At 42.9% G+C, this 19,592-nt stretch overlaps 1 protein-coding gene across 1 annotated transcript in view; it reads right to left on the reverse strand.

Annotated features, from left to right (window-relative positions):
* Positions 1 to 19,592, reverse strand: part of LOC117359952 (EF-hand calcium-binding domain-containing protein 6-like) — a 177,208-nt gene that overhangs the window by 77,094 nt on the left and 80,522 nt on the right. The window contains exons 12-14 of the mRNA XM_033943447.1: positions 17,852 to 17,959; positions 10,625 to 10,690; positions 192 to 302 (exon numbers count right to left, since the gene is read on the reverse strand). Of these exons, the coding sequence (XP_033799338.1) occupies positions 192 to 302; positions 10,625 to 10,690; positions 17,852 to 17,959 (285 nt within the window). The remainder of the gene's footprint in view (positions 1 to 191; positions 303 to 10,624; positions 10,691 to 17,851; positions 17,960 to 19,592) is intronic.

A 19,592-nucleotide genomic window follows, 5' to 3' on the forward strand; every position in this document is an offset into this window, starting at 1 on the left:
ATAACAGAGAACTTAAATTCATAAATGCAACATTCAGAATGATCTAAAGGGGCACTTTATGTAGTTATGTTCTGTTCCAGACCTGGTAGCTTTTTGCTAGAATATCTGTAAGAAACTATCTGCATCTGACAACACTGTGTAACACCTCTAAAAAATGAACAAATGAATTAAAAAAAAAAATAGTGGCGTACCGGGAATCAAACATGGCCATGAACTGTAGGTATCTGACGTTGCCGTCCTCATCAAGGGGGATTCTGTCGAGCAGTCGCTCCAGCTCTTCATCAGTAATCTCCAGGCCAAACCTGAAACAAACAGCAGTCAGCACCAGTCACTCACGGAGTTCACCTTTGGGTCAGCAGGACCCACAATACCCCAAGCATATGGCTGCCATTAACTCATTGTCACAGCCTCAGTCCTCCAGAGCAGGAGCACCAAGTGAATATCAGAGGTTAATCAGGGTTTTGATGGCTTCAGTTTTTTTTCTGAAAGAAAGAAGTCCTTGCCCAGAATCCCAGCATTGGCGGGTGTACAGACACAGATACTGAACTGCTCCTGATTGTCCCCTATAAACCAGTTTATTCATTACACTAAAACACTGGTATTGCTTAAACAACTTAACACTGAAAGGCCTTTCAGTCGCTCCCATCCACTATGAATGAAAATGGTTTTTTAAAAAAGTGTCATTTTGAGAAAAAAACAGTGTCTTACTGCTTTTGCAAAGCATTTCATAATAGCCTTCAGGACATTTTTTGCATACAAATATTTAAAAAGTGGCAGTGTTTATTCATCAGCAAGAAAGTGTCTTCATCTCCAAAGCCCAAACAGAGCATAATCCTTGCAATAGTGGCATAAATAAGAAGGAAATAATGGCAAACAAGGCAGCCATTCATCACCTTGTAGTGGCAGAGGACTTTATTTCTGCAGGAAAGGAAGAATGATAGTATTTCCTACAATAGACACTGCAGTAGAAATAAATAGTGAATGTCCCACTTAGATTTGTACAATTACTCATACAAGCTGACTACACATACAATTAGAAAAGACTCAGACAAAATACAGTACAGTATCTTTTTTTTAATCTCTATTAATAAACAGGCATAGTGCAGAAAATAGTGGCTATCAGAGTTTAAAGTGGTAATCCTAACGCCATCTTGTCCAAAACTTTCCTCTCAAGGCCCCACCCCCACCCTTTTCCAGGACCAGTTTACTATGGGTTTAAATCCGGGTAGGAATTGCTCCTACCTGGATAAGTCTCACTGACTGGGACTGAATATACATCTAAAGCAAGGCAGATGATGGGATGTATCATCAGCAAGAAGCCTGAAGTCATAATGCCATTGTACAGAACCATGGTGAGACCTCATCTGGAATACTGTGTACAATTCTGGAGGCCACATTACCGTAAAGATGTGCTTAGAATCGAGTCGGTTCAACGGATGGCCACCAGGAGGATCTCGGGGCTCAAAGGTCTCTCGTACGAGGAGAGACTAAACAAACTACAGCTCTACACTCTAGAAGAACGTAGGGAGAGGGGAGACATGATTGAGACATTTAAATACATCACAGGACGTATCGAGGTGGAAGATGATATCTTCTTTCTCAGGGGACCCTCTGCCACTAGAGGGCATCCGCTCAAACTCAAGGGCGGGAAATTTCATGACGACATCAGGAAGTATTTCTTCACAGAAAGAGTGGTTGACCGTTGGAATGAGCTTCCAGCGCAGGTGATCGAGGCCAGCAGCGTGCTGGACTTTAAGAATAAATGGGATACCTATGTGGGATCCCTACAAGGGTTGAACTGGAACATCGGTCGCTAGGTATAGACTTAAGAGGATGGGTCAGTAGAGTGGGCAGACTTGATGGGCTATAGCCCTTTTCTGCCGTCATCTTCTATGTTTCTATGAATCTGAATTTTCAGTGGCATTATATTATATGGTTTGTTAAAATTTACTATACTGTTTGGCTTAAGCAAGTCACAGCAGTTTACTGTACAAGGTAATCAAAATTGAATCAGTACGTAAATTACATATAACAAAACGTGTAATTGAAATTCATTGCTGGAGAATGTGGTGAAAGCAGTTAGTTTAGCAGGATTTTTAAAAAGTTTGGATAATTTCCTAAAACAAAAGTCCATAGGCCATTATTAAGATGGACTTGGGAAAAACCACTGCTTATTCCTAAGAAAAGCAGCATAAAATCTATTTTATTTCTTGGAATCTTGCCAGGTACTTGTGACCTGGGGTGGAAACAGGATACTTTGCTTGATGGGTCTTCAGTCTGTCCCAGTATGGCAACTCTTATGTTCTTATGTAAAAGAAACAACAAACAAAAAAAGCAAAAAGAGATCCATTAATAGATTGGAAAGACCTCAATTCAAACATTCTAGAACAGGGCTACTGAAATCCGTTACTCAAGGTCCATAATATATGTCCCATAAACTCTATACAGTGGTGTACCTAGCATATATGACACCCAGGGCTCATTTTTTTGACACACACCACCCCATCTGTATGAAAAACCGATATTTGGAACCGATATGTGGAGAGTGATGAGGAAAAAGCAAATGTGCTAAACAAATACTTCTGTTCTGTGTTCACAGAAGAAAATCCTGGAGAAGGACTGAGATTGTCTGGCAAAGTTACACGAGAAAATGGAGTAGATTCTACGCCGTTCACAGAAGAGAGTGTTTATGAGCAACTTGAAAAACCAAAGGTGGACAAAGCAATGGGACCAGACAGGATCCATCCCAGGATACTGAGGGAGCTCAGACAGGTTCTGGCAGGTCCTATTAAAGACTTGTTCAACAAATCTCTGGAGACGGGAGTGGTTCCCAGGGATTGGAGGAGAGTGGATGTGGTCATAAAAGTGGTCACAGGGATGAAGCAGGAAACTACAGGCCAGTGAGTCTCACTTCGGTTGTTGGAAAAATAATGGAAGTGTTGCTGAAAGAAAGGATAGTGTACTTCCTTGAATCTAATGGGTTACAGGATCCGAGGCAACATGTCTTTACAAAAGGTAAATCGTGCCAAACAAACCTGATTGAATTTTTTGATTGGGTGACCGGAGAGTTGGATTAAGGACATATGCTAAATGTAATTTACTTAGATTTCAGCAAAGCCTTTGATATGGTTCCTCATAGGAGGCTGTTGAACAAACTTGAAGGGCTGAAGTTAGGACCCAAAGTGGTGAACTGGGTTAAAAACTGGTTGTCGGACAGATGCCAGAGGGTGGTGATTAATGGAAGTCGCTCGGAGGTGAGTAGTGGAGTCCCTCAGGGTTCGGTGCTGGGGCCAATCCTGTTCAATATGTTTGTGAGTGACATTGCTGAAGGGTTAGAAGGAAAAAATGTACCTTTTGCAGATGATACCAAGATTGGTAACAGAGAAGAAACTGAGGAGGGAATGGAAAATATGAAAAAGGATCTGCAAAAGTTAGAGGAATGGTCTAATATCTGGCAACTAAAATTCAATGCAAAGAAATGCAGAGTAATGCATTTGGAGATTAATAATCAGAAGAAACCATATATGTTGGGAGGTGAGAAGCTGATATGCACGGACGGAGAGAGGGACCTTGGGGTGATAGTGTCCGAAGATCTAAAGGCGAAAAAACAGTGTGACAAGGCGGTGGCTGCTGCCAAAAAGATGCTGGGCTGTATAAAGAGAGGCGTAACCAATAGAAGGAAGAAGGTGTTAATGCCCCTGTACAGGTCATTGGTAAGGTCCCACTTGGAGTACTGTGTTCAGTTTTGGAGACCGTATCTGGTGAAGAACGTAAGAAGACTTGAAGCGGTCCAAAGGAGGACGACGAAAATGATAGGAGGCTTGCGCCAGAAGACGTATGAGGAGAGACTGGAAACCCTGAATATGTATACCTTAGAGGAAAGGAGGGACAGGGGAGATATGATTCAGACGTTCAAATACTTGAAGGGTATTAACGTAGAACAAAATCTTTTCCAGAGAAAGGAAAATGGTAAAACCAGAGGACATAATTTGAGGTTGAGGGGTGGTAGATTCAAGAGCAATGTTAGGAAATTCTACTTTACGGAGAGGGTGGTGGATGCCTGGAATGCGCTCCCGAGAGAGGTGGTAGAGAAGAAAACGGTGACTGAGTTAAAGAAGCGTGGAATGAACACAGAGGATCTAGAATCAGAAAGTAATATTAAATATTGAACTAAGGCCAGTACTGGGCAGACTTGCACAGTCTGTATATGGCCGTTTGGAGGAGGATGGGCTGGAGAGGGCTTCAATGGATTGGAGGGTGTAGATGGGCTGGAGTAGATTTTGATGGAGATTTTGGCAGTTGGAACCCAAGTACAGTACTGGGTAGAGCTTTGGATTCTTGCCCAGAAATAGATTTGAAGAAAAAAATTAAAAAAAATTTAAATTGAATCAGGGCAGACTGAATGGACCATTTGGGTCTTTATCTGCTGTCATCTACTATGTTACTATGTTATAATGCCGCTTTATAAGGCAATGGTCAGACCACACTTGGAATACTGTGTCCAACATTGGTCTCCCAACCTAAAGAAGGATATAAAACTGCCACTACCACCACATCAGCCAACACCCTTGTACCTTCTGATGCAAAATTGGCAGGAGGGAAGCCCACTCACTCTCGTCGATAGGGCTGCCTCTTCAGAATGACGGCCCTTTCCCCTCCCAATGCATCTTAGGATGCATTGGGAGGGGCCTAAGGCCATGATTGGCTCAAAATGGTAGAAACTGTGCTGGCTCCTGCTCATAAGAGCACATTGCTAGGCATAGCTCCTCGTCCTATCCCTCTCTATGTCAGCTCCATCCATTTTCCTGTCTCTCAGCTCCTTTTTCCTGTTGCTGCTGCTGCTCTACCTCCTGCTAACTTATCTTGATTGCAGCTCTGGAACCATGATCAGCTGAGCTGGCAGGATTCCCCAAAGACACTGATTAGCGGCTTCAGGGTTTCCCCTGCCTCTCAGCTGTTTGGGGCTTACCCTGCTGCTTAGCTGACCCCCTGAAGCCCATTCTCTACTTTGTCTATCCACCATCATGTAAAGTTCTTACATTAGCTGCCAACTCTTTTCCTCAGCCTCCAGCAGGCTCTTCACACTTTCTCCCATTTTTCCTTCCTGCTCCTTTCCAACAACCCCCCCCACCCCAAGTCATTTTCAGATTTCACAGCTCTCTCCAAAGCCTCACCCTGAGCCTCTGCCTCCTTCCCTTCTCTAGCACTGGCAACTTAGCTCCTCTTTCCTGTGACTAGTGCGGCCTTCCCATTGGTTGGATCCATCTATAGCCTCTATGCTGAAATGAGGGAGGATTGCAGAACTGTAGAGAGCTAAATCCTGAAAACTATCCAGACACATATCCATTCTTCTGGTTCCAATACAGGTAATGTACACATTTAATCCCAAAGAAATCCTAGCCTTCTGAATCCTGAATGCATCTAATAGGGCCCCTCCTCTCATGCTTTTGGGCCCTAGGCACATGACTAGCTTGCCTATGCCTTAAGCTAGCTCTGGACACACTGAACAATCTGTACCTGAATAAAAAAGAAGCCCAAATATTTTACTGTAGTCAGTGCTGGATTAAGGTCAACTGATGTCCTAAGTACAGCCCAACAATGGTGCTCCTCGGCTCTTCCATTGTTTAACTGACAAGATATTAAGATTCAATAAGTGATGAGAAATAACATACTTGTATGTGTGATACCCCTGAAAATCTCCTTTGCCATAAGGACAGAGACAATAGATTTTCAAATGAGGGACCTTTCAAAGGGTCACTGACACAGAATTGAATCCCCAGGGTAAAGAAAAGACCTGTGGGAGGAGCTGAGGTTCCCTTTTGCCCAGTGAGAAAGGGGGAGGGGACGAGTATAAGAGAAGAGTGAGTAGGAAATTCAAGGCTTTTTGGTTGATCCTTTTCTCTCACCAGAGCCCATGTACCAAGGGAGACTCCTGGAGCAAGGAAGTCCGGGGGGGGGGGGGGGGGAGTGGAGTCTACTAGCATGAGTCTACAGGAGATAGACATCTGGTGAGGATATAGAGGGAACCCAGGGTGGTTCAACAGAGGAAAATTGCAGAGACTTTGCTTTCTGAAAAGTTTCCCATTAAAACTTATTGAGAGTGATTGCTAATCTGAAACCTTTGAATCTTTCTAATTTCCAACACACCTGAAGCTGTATGTAAATAGTTTGGAGTTTCTACTATCAACTGTTCATCAAACCTTAAAGTTTCATTTTCAGCTTGGCTTCCTACTGGTTTATTGTGAAGCAAAGGACTGTTGTGAGATTGAGCGTTGCAATTTGAACCCGGGATCCTAAGTCCTCTGGCCTACTGGAGATATCCGGCTCTGGCCTGCAAACAAGCTTGTGTAAAAGCTACGAGTGACTGAGACTGACTAAAAGCAACTTTACTTTATATGAGCAAGTCACTCAATCATCCATTGCCCCAGGTATAAAAAAAACAACTCAGACTGTGAACCCACTAGGGATAGAAAGAGTATCTGAATAGATAAATTGTGAGCCCACCAGGACAGATAGGGAAAAATGCTTGAGAACAGTACAGAAAATTGAATAAATAAATAGTAGCACTGTAGCAATGATATCTAGTACTAGTAGTAGATCCAAAACTGATGTAAAGTTTAAATAGCATATCCAAAATTTACAAAATATCATTTTAATGCAATTCCTTTTGATTCATTCTGAAGTTCCATAACTATTTTTTAACTGATGACTTTATGGTTGTTGAGAACTAAAGGAGCATGGTACTAAAATTTTAGAAGTGGATTTTGTAGCTAATCCCAAATAAATCATGTGCTGCCATCTAGTGACAAATCTGTAAAACAGCAATTCTCCTTGTATAGGAGAGAACTAGTGCTTTTCAAAGTGAAATTTCTAACTCCTGAGGCGAACACCAGCCTAGTTTTAAAAACAACAGTTTACCTTGGTCAAGATAAAATCAGAGATAACATCTTGACCAAGTGAAAAATGAAATTGTAATACAGCTGACCTAGAAATGTAGTAGCACGACTGTAGATAGCATTACAACTATATCCTATACTATAAAGCAAGCGATAATTGTATGTTTATATGTAGGTAGGTAAATTTTATCTAGGGTTTTTGGGTGCAAGAAAGCAATTTAGCTAGATTTGGAGTTTGGAAAAATTAATTTGGGGGGGGGGGCGGGTCATTTGGGGTAGGGCTACCATACGGCTCCAGAAAAAGGAGGATGGATTGAAACATCCGGGTTTTACTTCCATTGCTTTCAATGGAAGTAAAGCATGGATGTTTTAATAGGTTGAAGGTAAAAGCAGAACTTAAGGTTGCTAAGGCACTGTCTCTGCGAGAGGCTGAGGGAAGAGATATGGAATGTAAAAGGGAGAATATAGCTGAACTTATTGCAAGCTGGGGGAGGCATGGAAAGCGATACATCAGCGTTGTATCTCTGATGTGTAGTTGCTTCAAAAGTATTATGCTGACATTGTATTATCAAGTTTCAAATTTAATTAAATTTTGATATACCAACCATCGATGTCCACCTAGTCGGTTTACAAAGCTAAAAAAAATGTTAGAATAAATTTTAAAAGGGGGGGGTAGAAGAAGAAAATGTGAACATTAAATAGACAGATTACAAATATGAACATGAGTTTGAAGGTAAAGAGGGAGGAAAGTTAATAATTATATCATTAAAGCAAATTAATTAAGAGGAAGAAGGGGGGTGGAATGAAAACACCAGGAATGGGGGTCGCTTCTTAAAAGCGGTTCGTGTAATATACTGCTATGCTTTGGGGAAAAAAATATTTAGACGCCATGGTATTTGAATTTCACTGCTTATAAGTCTATTTTTAAAACTGTTTCCTGGTAATCATATTATTGTTTCAATTTGCTGATTTTGAGTTTATCTCACTCATTGTATTTGTTTATATTTGGTCTTTTTACTACTGTTATGGTGCTAGCAAAATTATTTTATGTTGAATTATACTTGTTATAAACTGCCTTGGGTGACAGGGTTGACAATCAGTCTAGAAGAGGTATGCAAGCAGATTGATAGGCTTAAGAGTGATAAATCTCCAGGACCAGATGGCAACCATTCGAGGGTAATCATCAAATTGGGAAAGATTCCGGAAGACTGGAAGATGGCAAATGTTACGCTGATCTTCAAAAAAGGTTTGAGGGGAAATCCGGGAAACTACAGACCGGTGAGTCTGACCTCGGTACCGGGAAAGATGGTAGAGGCGCTGATAAAGGACCGCATCATTGATCACCTTGATGGGCACGATCTGATGAGGACCAGCCAGCACGGTTTCAGTAAAGGCAAATCTTGCCTGATGAACTTGCTGCACTTCTTTGAGGGAGTAAACAGGCAGATAGACAAGGGTGACCCGGTCGATATTGTATATCTGGATATTCAGAAGGCGTTCAACAAAGTTCCGCATGAACGACTACTTCGGAAAATTGCATGCCATGGAATTGAGGGTGAAATACTCATGTCAATTAAAAACTGGCTGGAGCATAGGAAACAGAGAGTGGGTGTAAATGGACAATTCTCAGACTGGAAGAGCGTCACCAGCAGAATGCTGCAGGACTCGGTGCTTGGACCTGTGCTCTTCAACATCTTTATAAATGATCTGGACATTGGTATGACGAGTGAGGTGATTAAATTTGTGGACGATACGATGTTATACAGAGTAGTGAAGACTCAGAAGTATTGCAAAGATCTGCAATGTGCCATAATCAAGCTCGAGAAATGGGCATCGACATGGCAGATGAGGTTCAATGTGGATAAGTGCAAAGTGATGAATGTCGGGAACAAAAATATCATGCACTTATACAGGATGTCTGGGGCGGTACTTGGAGAGACCTCCCAGGAAAGTGACTTGGGAGTTCTGATCGACAAGTCGATGAAGCCATCTGCAGAATGCGCTGTGACGGTGAAAAGGGCGAACAGAATACTAGAAATGATCAAGAAGGGGATCATGAACAGATCAGAGAAGGTTATCATGCCGCTGTACCGGGCCATGGTTCGCCCTCACCTGGAGTACTGCATCCAGCACTGGTCGCCGTACATGAAGAAGGACACGGTACTACCTGAAAGGGTCCAGAGAAGAGCGACTAAAATGGTTAAGGGGATGGAGAAGTTGCCATACAGTGAGAGATTGGAGAAGCTGGGCCTCTTCTCCCTTGAAAAGAGGAGACTGCGAGGGGACATGATCGAAACATTCAAAATACTGAAGGGAATAGACTTAGTAGAGAAAGACAGACTGTTCACCCCAAGGTAGGGAGAACGAGAGAGCACTCTCTAAAGTTTCGTACAAATGTAAGAAAATTCTTCTTCACCCAGAGAGTGGTAGAAAACTGGAACGCTCTTCCGGAGTCTGTTATAGGGGAAAACACCCTCCAGGGTTTCAAGACAAAGTTGGACAAGTTCATGCTAAACTGGTGAGACTGGACTCATTTGGAGCACTGGTCTTGAACTTGGGGCTGCCGCGTGAGTAGACTGCTGTGCAGGATGGACCATTGGTCTGATCCAGCAGCGGCAATTCTTGTGTTCTTAATAAACACAAATAAATAAATACTACCACAAACTGCTAAAGCGAAAGCTGCCTGTTTTGTGGGTGGTTCAGAGGTGGAGTTGGCAATTAATTAAGTGGCCAAATTGGACCACATAAAAAGTAGTCCTATTTTTATACTGCTTAGGTGGTTAAGTACTTAATATCACACTTAATTGCATAAGAGATGGCTGGCTGCATAAACACAGATATTCAATACTGGTGCCTGGACATGGCCCGACATTGAATACCAAGGAATAATGTGAGTGGCAGCTAAGAAAACATTCATCACTGCAAGCTATCTACATCTGAATTTTTGTAGTGGCAGGTTGGTTTCTCTGTTCTTAGCTTCTTTTGGACCTTCAGGATCAGAAGCAATAGCTTATAGTTTAGACAGACATCAACCAGGCAGGATGAAAAATGTGATCCTAGAACGTCACAAAAGAATACTTTCAAGGACATTTTAATTTGTAGCAAAAGCATTTTCGTGGCATAAATAGTACCTGGAAGCGTGAGTTTCACTCGGAGAAGTAGAGTAAGTGAGCTGCAGGAGGAGGCAAGAACAGTAGCTATAGAGACAGTAGCTTAGCAACCTTCACTCCTGCTTATCCCTGCAACCTACTGGCTGTATGACTTTCTATGCCTCCCCCAGTTTGCATTAAGTTCAGCTGTGTTCTTCCTTTTACATTCCATATCTCTTCCCTCAGCCTCTCACAGAGACAGTGCCTTAGCAACCTTAAGCCCTGCAGGTGGAGGCAGGAGCAATAGTTACAGAGACAGTGCCTTAGTAACCTTCAGTCCTGATTTTCCCTGCAGCCTATTAGCTGGCTAACCTATCATAGGAATGTCTGACCAATGGGCCGCAGTTATCTTTGTACATATAATTAGAGGCATTAACTGGTTAAATGACACTGAAAATCAGCAGATAGCCCCACATAAGTGATTTAACTGCAGCTCTACATCAAGAAGATACCAGCTCTGATGTATGAGCAGTGCTGCAAAAAATGCTCTAGCACCCTCAGAGCTGGTGCCTATGAATGGAGGGGGGATGGTTTCCTTATAAAATCTTATTTCTGGGAATTCAAGTCAGTCATTCTTACCTGCTTTCTATTGCTGCTTGAAATTCCTGCTGACTGATAACATTCCTTTCAAGTTTATCGATTTTTCTGAGACAAAAAAACAATGCTATAAGTGAAACTGAGAAACAAGAGAAACAATAGAGAAACAATTGGGGAACAAGGCCACTACCGGGTAGACTCCGTTCTGTGTCCTGAAAATGGCAAGGACAAATCAAGATCAAGGATGCATATGTAGTATCACATTATACCTTATGCTATGAGTTTATCTTGATAGGCAAACTGGATGGAATGTACAGGTTTTTATCTGCCCTCCTCTACTAAACACCACAGAGTAGTAAGAAAGAAGGAGTTTGAGAAATCTTTTATGGTAGAGCTCTCCCCACTATTTCTTAAGAGTTAGGGTTACCAGATTTTTTTCAAGAAGAAAAAGAGGACATGTGACCCCGCCCCATTCTGCCCCTACACAAAACCTTGCCTCTTCTCCTTTTCCAAGTCTAGACCATGTCTGGAGGGCCTCCAAGTATGCTCGGGGCCTTCCAAAACCCAGACTAACAGCTGGGTTTTGAAAATCCATCCAGATACCTGGACAATTCTCTAAAAAGAGGTCATGTCCATGAACATCTGGTAACCCTATTAAGAGTGAAATTATCTGCTCCTGTGCATTGGTTTTTTGGTTCTTGGTTTGTGAAAGGTTGGCCATCTCTCCCCCTAACGTACAGACTCCTTTGTTTATGTAACAGAATGAAAGATTAGGTTCTTATCTGGATAATCTTCTTTTTGTAATACACACAGGAGTCTGTATGGCCTGCCCTGTGGATTTTGCAGCTCGCCTGCTTTCTGCCTCAGACAACTCTATAGTCCAGAATTGGAGTTCTTCTCCTGTCAGTTGGTTGGCCATGCATGAATAAATGATTAATAAAGTACTGAGTTGTTGAACTTTGGAGCTCCTTATGTGTTAGTGCTAATTGCAAACAGCAGGTTGGTTCATTGATACATCTATGTTGCAAGTTCATGATAATTATTGTCCTTTTTCATGCTTTACAGAGTAAAACAGTAAGGGGTAATAATTAAAAAAAAACCAAACGTCTAAAAAGTGTCATAAATGGCTACTTGGACGATCAAAAAGCCTGATCGTCCAAGTACCCATAACCAAAGCTGGTTTTTAGACGTATCTAAAAACAGCTTAGGCCTATCCCCTGCCTCTAGATGCACAGAGAGAAAAGAGGTGTGTTTAGAGGAGGGGAAAGGGCGGGCAGTGGGCGGGAGGTGGGCCGACCTACACCTAGGTGTACAACAGGTATAACCAAAACATTTACAGGTTGCCTAGTCGGCACTTAGACCTTTTTGACTTAGACGTAGTCAAACCAGGTCTAAGTACCGAAAAAGAGGCCGCTGAGTTGATGGCCGCTGGTGCCATCAGTTCAGCGGCCCAGCAACCTACCCATCACAACCTTCGCGGCAGGAGAGATGCCTCATCTCCCCTACCACGATGCCATCACTCCTCTACCCGAACTGCTGCAACCCGCGGCAGGAGAGATGCCCTATCTCTCCTGCCGCGGGTCGCGGCAGTTCCGGTAGAGGAGTGATGGCATTGCGGTAGGGGAGATGAGGCATCTCTCCTGCTGCAATCAATCATCGCCCCCCTCGCAATTAACATCGGGCCAGGAGAGAGCCCAAGCTCTCCTAGCTCGCGGCGACCCCTGACTTGTTCGGGCCAGGAAGGAGCCCAAGCCCTCCTGGCCCCGGCGACCACCCCCCGTGACTCGTTTGGGCCAGGAGGGAGCCCCCCAGAACCCCCGATCGCCCCCCCCAGCTGACCCGTGACCCCCCGGCCGACACCCCCCACCCCCACCCCCCTTCCCCGTACCTTTTTTCAAGTTGGCCGGACAAACGGGTGCCAAACCCGCCTGTCCGGCAGGCAGCCAACAGCAGAATGGGGCCAGATTGGCCCAGCCGTCCCAAAGTCCCGCCCACAGGTGGGGCTTAAGGCACCTGGGCCAATCAGAATAGGCCTGGGAGCCTTAGGCCCCTCCTGGGGGTGGGGCCTGAGGCACATGGCCCAGGAGGGGCCTAAGGCTCCCGGGCCTATTCTGATTGGCCCAGGCACCTTAGGCCCCACCTGTGGGCGGGGCTTTGGGACGGCTGGGCCAATCCGGCCACATTCTGCCGTTGGCTGCCTGCCCGACATAGAAACATAGAAACATAGAAAGATGACGGCAGAAAAGGGCTATAGCCCATCAAGTCTGCCCACTCTACTGTCCCACCCCATTAGGTCAGAGTGCTGCTCGACCCATGTAGAGATCCCACTGGATGTCCCATTTATTCTTAAAGTCGAGCACGCTAGTGGCCTTGATCACCTGCACCGGTAGTTTGTTTGGTACCCGTCTGTCCGGCCAACTTGAAAAAAGATATGGGGATGGGGGTGGGGGTGGGGGGGTCATGGGGTCGACCGGGGGGTCGCGGGTTGGCTGGGGGGGCAATTGGGGGTTCTGGGGGGCGGTCATTGGGGGAGGGGGTGTTGTGTCGAGGGCAGGAGGGCCTGGGATCCCTCCTGCCCGTAATGTAGTGCGGGGTGGGGGTAGGGAGTCGCCAGGGCCAGGAGGGCTTGGGCTCCCTCATGGCCCAAACGAGTCACGGGGGGGGGGGTGTTTTCCGGGGCCAGGAGAGCTTGGGCTCTCTCCTGGCCCGATGTTAATCGGCGGGGCAAGAGGGCTTGGGCTCCCTCTTGCCCCGATATCGTCGGGGGTGCTGCGCTTGGCTGGGGCAAGAGGGCTTGAGCTCCCTCTTGCCCCGATATTGTCGGGAGGGGGGGTCACGGTTCAACATGGCAGGAGGGCTTGGGCACCCTCCTGCCTGGATGGTTGTGGGGGGTGGGGGATTCTGTAACCGGTGTTGTTTTTGACAGACACCGGTTACAGAATCCAGCTTTTAGGCGAAGGACTGGCTCCTCCTTCGCCTAAAAGCCCTTCTGTTGGACGTTTGGGGCTTAGGCGTTTTTTTGTTTCATTATGGCTAAAAAGTGTAGATGTCGTGTAGGTGTACTTGTAGACGTAGTGGAGATTGGGCGTTTAGGCAGAGGAAGGCTATAATCAAAACAAGGACGTTAGTTTTGGTTATAGACATTTTCCCTGCTTCTGCGTTGAACGTTTAAGGACTTAGGCCAAAGGGGGACTTAGACGCTTTTTTTGATTATGCCCCTCCACAAGTATGATATCTCCAGGGAAGTTCCCTGTGCCCCCCTCCCCCTTCTCTCTTTTTCTGTTACAGTGGAGATTGATTGCTTTGATACAAACTGAAGAGGGCATTATACTCCACTAGTGAAGGAGGAGGAGCTGAAAGATGTGATTGACATCCTTCTGCAAACAGTTTGTGAGCACAGATTGATCACCTAACGTACAGACTCCTGTGTGTGTTAACAGAAAAAATGATTATCCGAGTAAGATCCTAATTTTTCATTTTGAAAATCCACACTTGCCTGCTCTGGTGATTAAAATATCCACGTGCCAGTTTATGCGGGGGTTTTTAGATGCATTTTTTGAAAATGAGCCCCATAGTGAAATTAAAAATTTCAAAGAAGGGCAACCAAAATGATTAAGGAGGTAGAACTCCTCTTGTGTGAGGAAAGGCTTAAGAGGTTAAAGTTCTTCAGCTTGAAAAGACAGTTGAGGGAAGATATGATTGAGGTCTACAAAATCCTGACTGGTATAGGACAGGTAAATGTGAATCAGTTGTTTATTCTTTTAAAAAGTATAAGGACTAGGGGGCACTCCATGAAGTTACATAGTAATATTTTTAAAACTAATAGAAGAAAATAGTTTTTTACTCAATGAATAGTTAAGCTCTGGAACTCACTGCAGGAGGAGGTGGTAACAGCAGTTAACCTATCTGGGTTTACAAAAGATCTGGAAAGGTTCCTGGAGCAAAAAACCATAGTCTGCTATTGTGATAGACATGGTGGAAACCACTGCTTACCCTGAGATTGGTAGCATGGAATCTTGCTACTATTTGTGATTCCACCATACATTTATGACCTGGATTGGCCACTGCTGGAATCAGGATACTGGGCCAGATGGACCATTGGTATGCTCCAATATGGCTATTCTTATGTTCAGACTATGGGTGTGAATTTGGGGCTAGAAATAGCTAAGAAGAAAAAGAAAAAAAAACAAAACAAATTTTTAGATTGATTCAGGTTGGGCAGACTATATGGACCATTCGGGTCTTTATCTGCCGTCATCTTCTATGTTACTATGTTCTTATATATTCAAGAATGTTTTATTTATTTATTTAAAAAGAAGACTTAATATGGAGAAGGCCTTTGATCCTTGGATGTGGAGAAGGCCTTTGATCGCATGGAATGGACCTTTATGTATCAAGCAATGGATTGGTTTGGTATTGGTTCTGGATTTATTCAAATGATTCAAACCTTGTATAATTCCCCTTATGCAAGATTATACATAAATAATACTTTTTCGGAGAGTGTTTCTGTCTGGAGAGGGGAGTTAGACAAGGATGTCCGTTATCTCCTTTGCTGTTTGATATTGTGTTAGAACCCTTGTTATTAGATATACAACAGGCAAAGGAGATCCAGGGTATTCCTTACGCAGGTCGGGAATACAAGGTCTCTGCTTATGCAGATGACATATTGCTTCATTTGAGGAATCCTGAAACAACCATTCCACATTTACTAGATTTGGAAAATTTTCAGGATATAAAATAAATTGGAGTAAATCAGAGATTCTTTCACTTAATGTACATTGTCAAAAAAGATTGTTTGATTTATTCCCCTTTCCTTTGGGGAAGAGGGTATAAAGTATCTAGGAATTTGGATTTACAAAATGCTGGAAGAAACAATGACAGTAAATGAAAAATCTTTATTGCAAAAGGTCACGGAGATGTGTGAGCAATGGAACCCATTACATCTGTCTTGGTGGGGGAGAGTTCAGACAGTGAAAATGATGGATTTTGCCTGTGGTTTGTTACCAAATGGGTATGTTACCAGTGTTTTTTCAGGGGTCCTTTTACAAGAAATTAAACAGTATTCTTACAAAATTTATTTGGCTGGGGAAAACAGCAAGAATTGCTTTAGTATCCTTACAAAAGCCAATTGTGGAGGGTGGGGTAAATTTTCCAAATTTTTATAGGTACCATCAAGTCTATATAATGTATCAGGGTATGTATTGGATCCTCCCTGAGCTCATGGAAAATCTTCCAGACTGGTTAAGGTTGGAATGGCAACTACCGCCTCCATTAAGATTGTGTCACGTTTTTAGTATCAAGATGCCTAGATTGTATAAGGACAATAGAATTTTAATGGACACTTGGAAGACATTAAAATTTATTACTAATTTAACAGATATTCCAATTCATAAATCCATATCAGTCCCTTTGGTTGAACCCTAAGATTCAGATTGGCGGTTTTAAGGTCATCTGGAAATACTGGATGAAGGCGGGCATACGTACTTTAGATGATGTAGTATCGGACGGAAAGCTGCTTGAGTTTTCATGACTGCAACAAAAATTTGACATTGCTAAGTCTCAAAGTTATAGGCAGTTGAAGCAGGCCATTCAGGAGGGGTTCCCTGACTGGAAAAATCTTAAAAATCAGTATAGTTTGCCGTTCCTGTGCTTCCAGGTGGATTTCCTGGGTCACCAGGCCGCTCAGTGGTATAAATTAATATCTGGATTTTTGAATAAGAAACCAAAAACTGGTCTTCGTGACATTTGGAGCATTGAGATAAAGCATCAGATTACTGTGTCTCAATGGCCACGAATTTGGACTTGGAGGATGAGATGTACAGTGTCTGCATCTATGAGACAAACTTGGTTTTTTTTGTTATATAGAGCAGTTTGGACCCCAGTTCGGTTACAGAAATTAGATAGTTCCAAGTCTAATAGGTGTTGGCACTGTCATCTCGAACCTGGGACATTAGATCATTTATTATTTTATTGTCCCTTGATACTTCAATTTTGGAGGTCCATTTGGGATCAGATAAACAAAGTAATGGAAAATCCAGTGGCACGAACATATGACACTGTGCTATTTGGCACTATGATGAGAGCTAAAAGCCAAATATCATCTCACAACAATAAACTTCTCTTTATTATGACAGGGGTTGCCATACAGCTTATTCTAAGGAATTGGAAAAACTGGGATAGACTGAACTATTCCTTTTGGTAGGAGTCTCTTTGTCATGTTTTTAAGATGGAACATACATCAGGGATATTATAAGAAGTTTCTGAAGATTTGGGAGCCATTGACAAAATTTTGCAAAGAGTGATCGCTGATTATGCCCTATGGTCATACACGTCCAGGGTGGGTGGGTGGGAGGGCGGGTTGGAATGTATTTTTCAGTTCTCAATATGAGTGTAGTTCTTGGATATAATTATGGGGGGAAGGTGATAATCTTTTTGTCATAGATTATAATTGTAATTGTATTTAAGTGCTTTTATAGAGTTATATGATTGTATTTTATTTTGTACTTACTTATGGCTTTAAAATGAATAAATAATTTTTTTAAAAAAATCGATTCACTTTTACCTGTTCTACACCACTCAGGATATTGTAGACCTTAATCAAATCCCCCCCTCGGTCGTTTCTTATCCTCTTTAGCTTTTCCTCATATAAGAGGAGTTTTGTCCCCTTAATCATTTTGGTGGCTCTTCTTTGAACCTTTTCTAATTATGCTATTATGGGGGGGAGATACAGTGACCAGAATTGAACACAGTACTCAAGGTGAGGTCACACCATGGAGCAATACAGAATCATTATAATAATCTTGGTCTTATTTATCATCCCTTTCCTAATAATTCCTAGCATCCTATTTGCTTTTCTGGCCGCTGACACACACTGATTTCAGTGTATTGTCTATGATGACACCTAGATTTTTAAAGATATTGACTATTCTAGATCTTTGTGTTCTTAGTCCTAGAAGTGTTTAATGTACAGTGCGGCGTATAGTAGTGTTTAATGTACAGTGCGGCGCTATAGAAATAATAAGTAGTAGTAGTAGTTTTTAACCCTGATAAAGGCAGAAGCTGAAACATGGCTATGTCGGATTCACCTATTGGTTTTACTATTCATTTCCTTTCAATTCAAAACAGGCCAAAGATCTTTGAGGTAGGCCTAGATACACTAAAGCATATTTATTTTAGTGTAGGCAGGCAAATTTACTTAAAAGTTATGAAATACACATTTTTCCATCAAGAGCATTAATGTTTTAGAAGAAAACAAGAACTGATACCTACTGAAATGTGGCCATGAGTGCCAGGAAATCGGACTGAAACAGATTTGCCAACTTGACTTCAATTGCAGTCAGTGTAGAAGCTGGACTGATGGCACCTTCCCTATGAAATCTAGCAAAGATGATAATAAAGCAGTCACAAGCAACATAGACACTGTTTACAAAAGTCATTCTCTTAATCTATGAATGTGGAGCGACAGTCATAGCCTGATCATTCAGAGGGAGACTGATTTTCATGGATCATCTCAATCACTGCCACTGGGAGCCAAAAACTCCCACTTTGCAGCCTCTCCTTCCATTGGCAGCAGGAGATGCCATACTAAGATATAATTTCCTGTTGCTGCAGGATCAGTCTCGTGATGAGAGCTGCAAAATCTCACAGCTCTTATTGTGAGACTAGTCCCACAGCAGTAGGAGATGACATTTATTAAGGTAGCTCTTGCTACCCAAGGGGAAGGCAGCTTGTGGGTGCTGTAGCTCCAAAATTGAGGTTTGTCGGGGGATGGAGCCAGGGGGTGGGTGAAGCTGGAGGAGTGGCTAGGCAGAGTGCGGCAGGGCCAGGGGCCATATCTTAAAAACATATTTGTTTGTTAATGCATTTATGTGATGGGATTTGACTGAGGTTGAGAGGTATGGCTTGTGATAGGTCATGGATTTGGTTTATGTACTCTGATGTTATTCTAAAGTTATGTATGATTTGCCTTTATAGCCACTATGTCTGTACACTTCTCCCTCCGTATCTGTGGTTTCCGTATCTGCGGAATCGCTTATTTGTGATTTTTCAGCTGCTAACTCCGCTCCCTAATTTTTGTCACTGAACCCAGCGTTTCATGGAACAAATTGCTGCTCCCAGCGTTGTATGGAGCAAATCGCAGGTCGGGTTATTCATAGTTTATTATCTTTTTTCAGGTCTATTTTACCGAAAAACCACAAATAACATGCAAAAAGTTATTCACGGTTTTTCAGTATTCACGGCTATGTTCTGCCCGCATCCTCTGGGAGAAGTGTATTGTCAAATTTTTATGTGAACCGCATTGGCTATATGCAGTATATCAACTTTTAAAATAAATAAATAAAATATCAGAGATCAGGCCCCCTTGGAAGCTATATAAACTAGATCAGTGGTTCCCAACCCTGTCCTGGAGGACCACCAAGCCAATCGGGTTTTCAGGCTAGCCCTAATGAATATACATGAGAGAGATTTGCTCCATGCATATTCATTATGGCTAGCCTGAAAACCCGATTGGCCTTGTGGTCCTCCAGGACAGGGTTGGGAACCACTGAACTAGATGACATGGCAAATGAAATATCCATCTCCCTTTTTCTTCGTTACCTTCTCCCCATCTTATCTATTTTCATTTTCTCAGAAAAACCTAGAACCTAATGGCAGATAAAGACCATTCAGCCTATCTAGTCTGCCCATCAAAACCAACAGTTCAGTTTCTTCAATCTCTTCCTCAGAGATCCTGTGAATCCTTTAATTCTGATATTGATATGCATTAATAAATTCTAAACAAGTGAATTCCACTTTTAATCACTTTTTTTGTTGTCTGTTTTCTGGAACTGAGGAAGAAGGGGGAGGGGAGGATGGTGCATAAAGGCAACCAGGAACTACTCAGTCTTCACACAGTTTAATTCCAGGGTCACAAACTCCAATCTTTAATGACAACAAACCAGTTGGATTTTCAGGTTATCTCTAATAAATGTGCAAGAGAGCAATTACAATGGAGACAGGTAGTGTGCAA

The sequence above is a fragment of the Geotrypetes seraphini genome, chromosome 1, assembly GCF_902459505.1.
Source record: "Geotrypetes seraphini chromosome 1, aGeoSer1.1, whole genome shotgun sequence".
Classification (NCBI taxonomy): domain Eukaryota; kingdom Metazoa; phylum Chordata; class Amphibia; order Gymnophiona; family Dermophiidae; genus Geotrypetes; species Geotrypetes seraphini.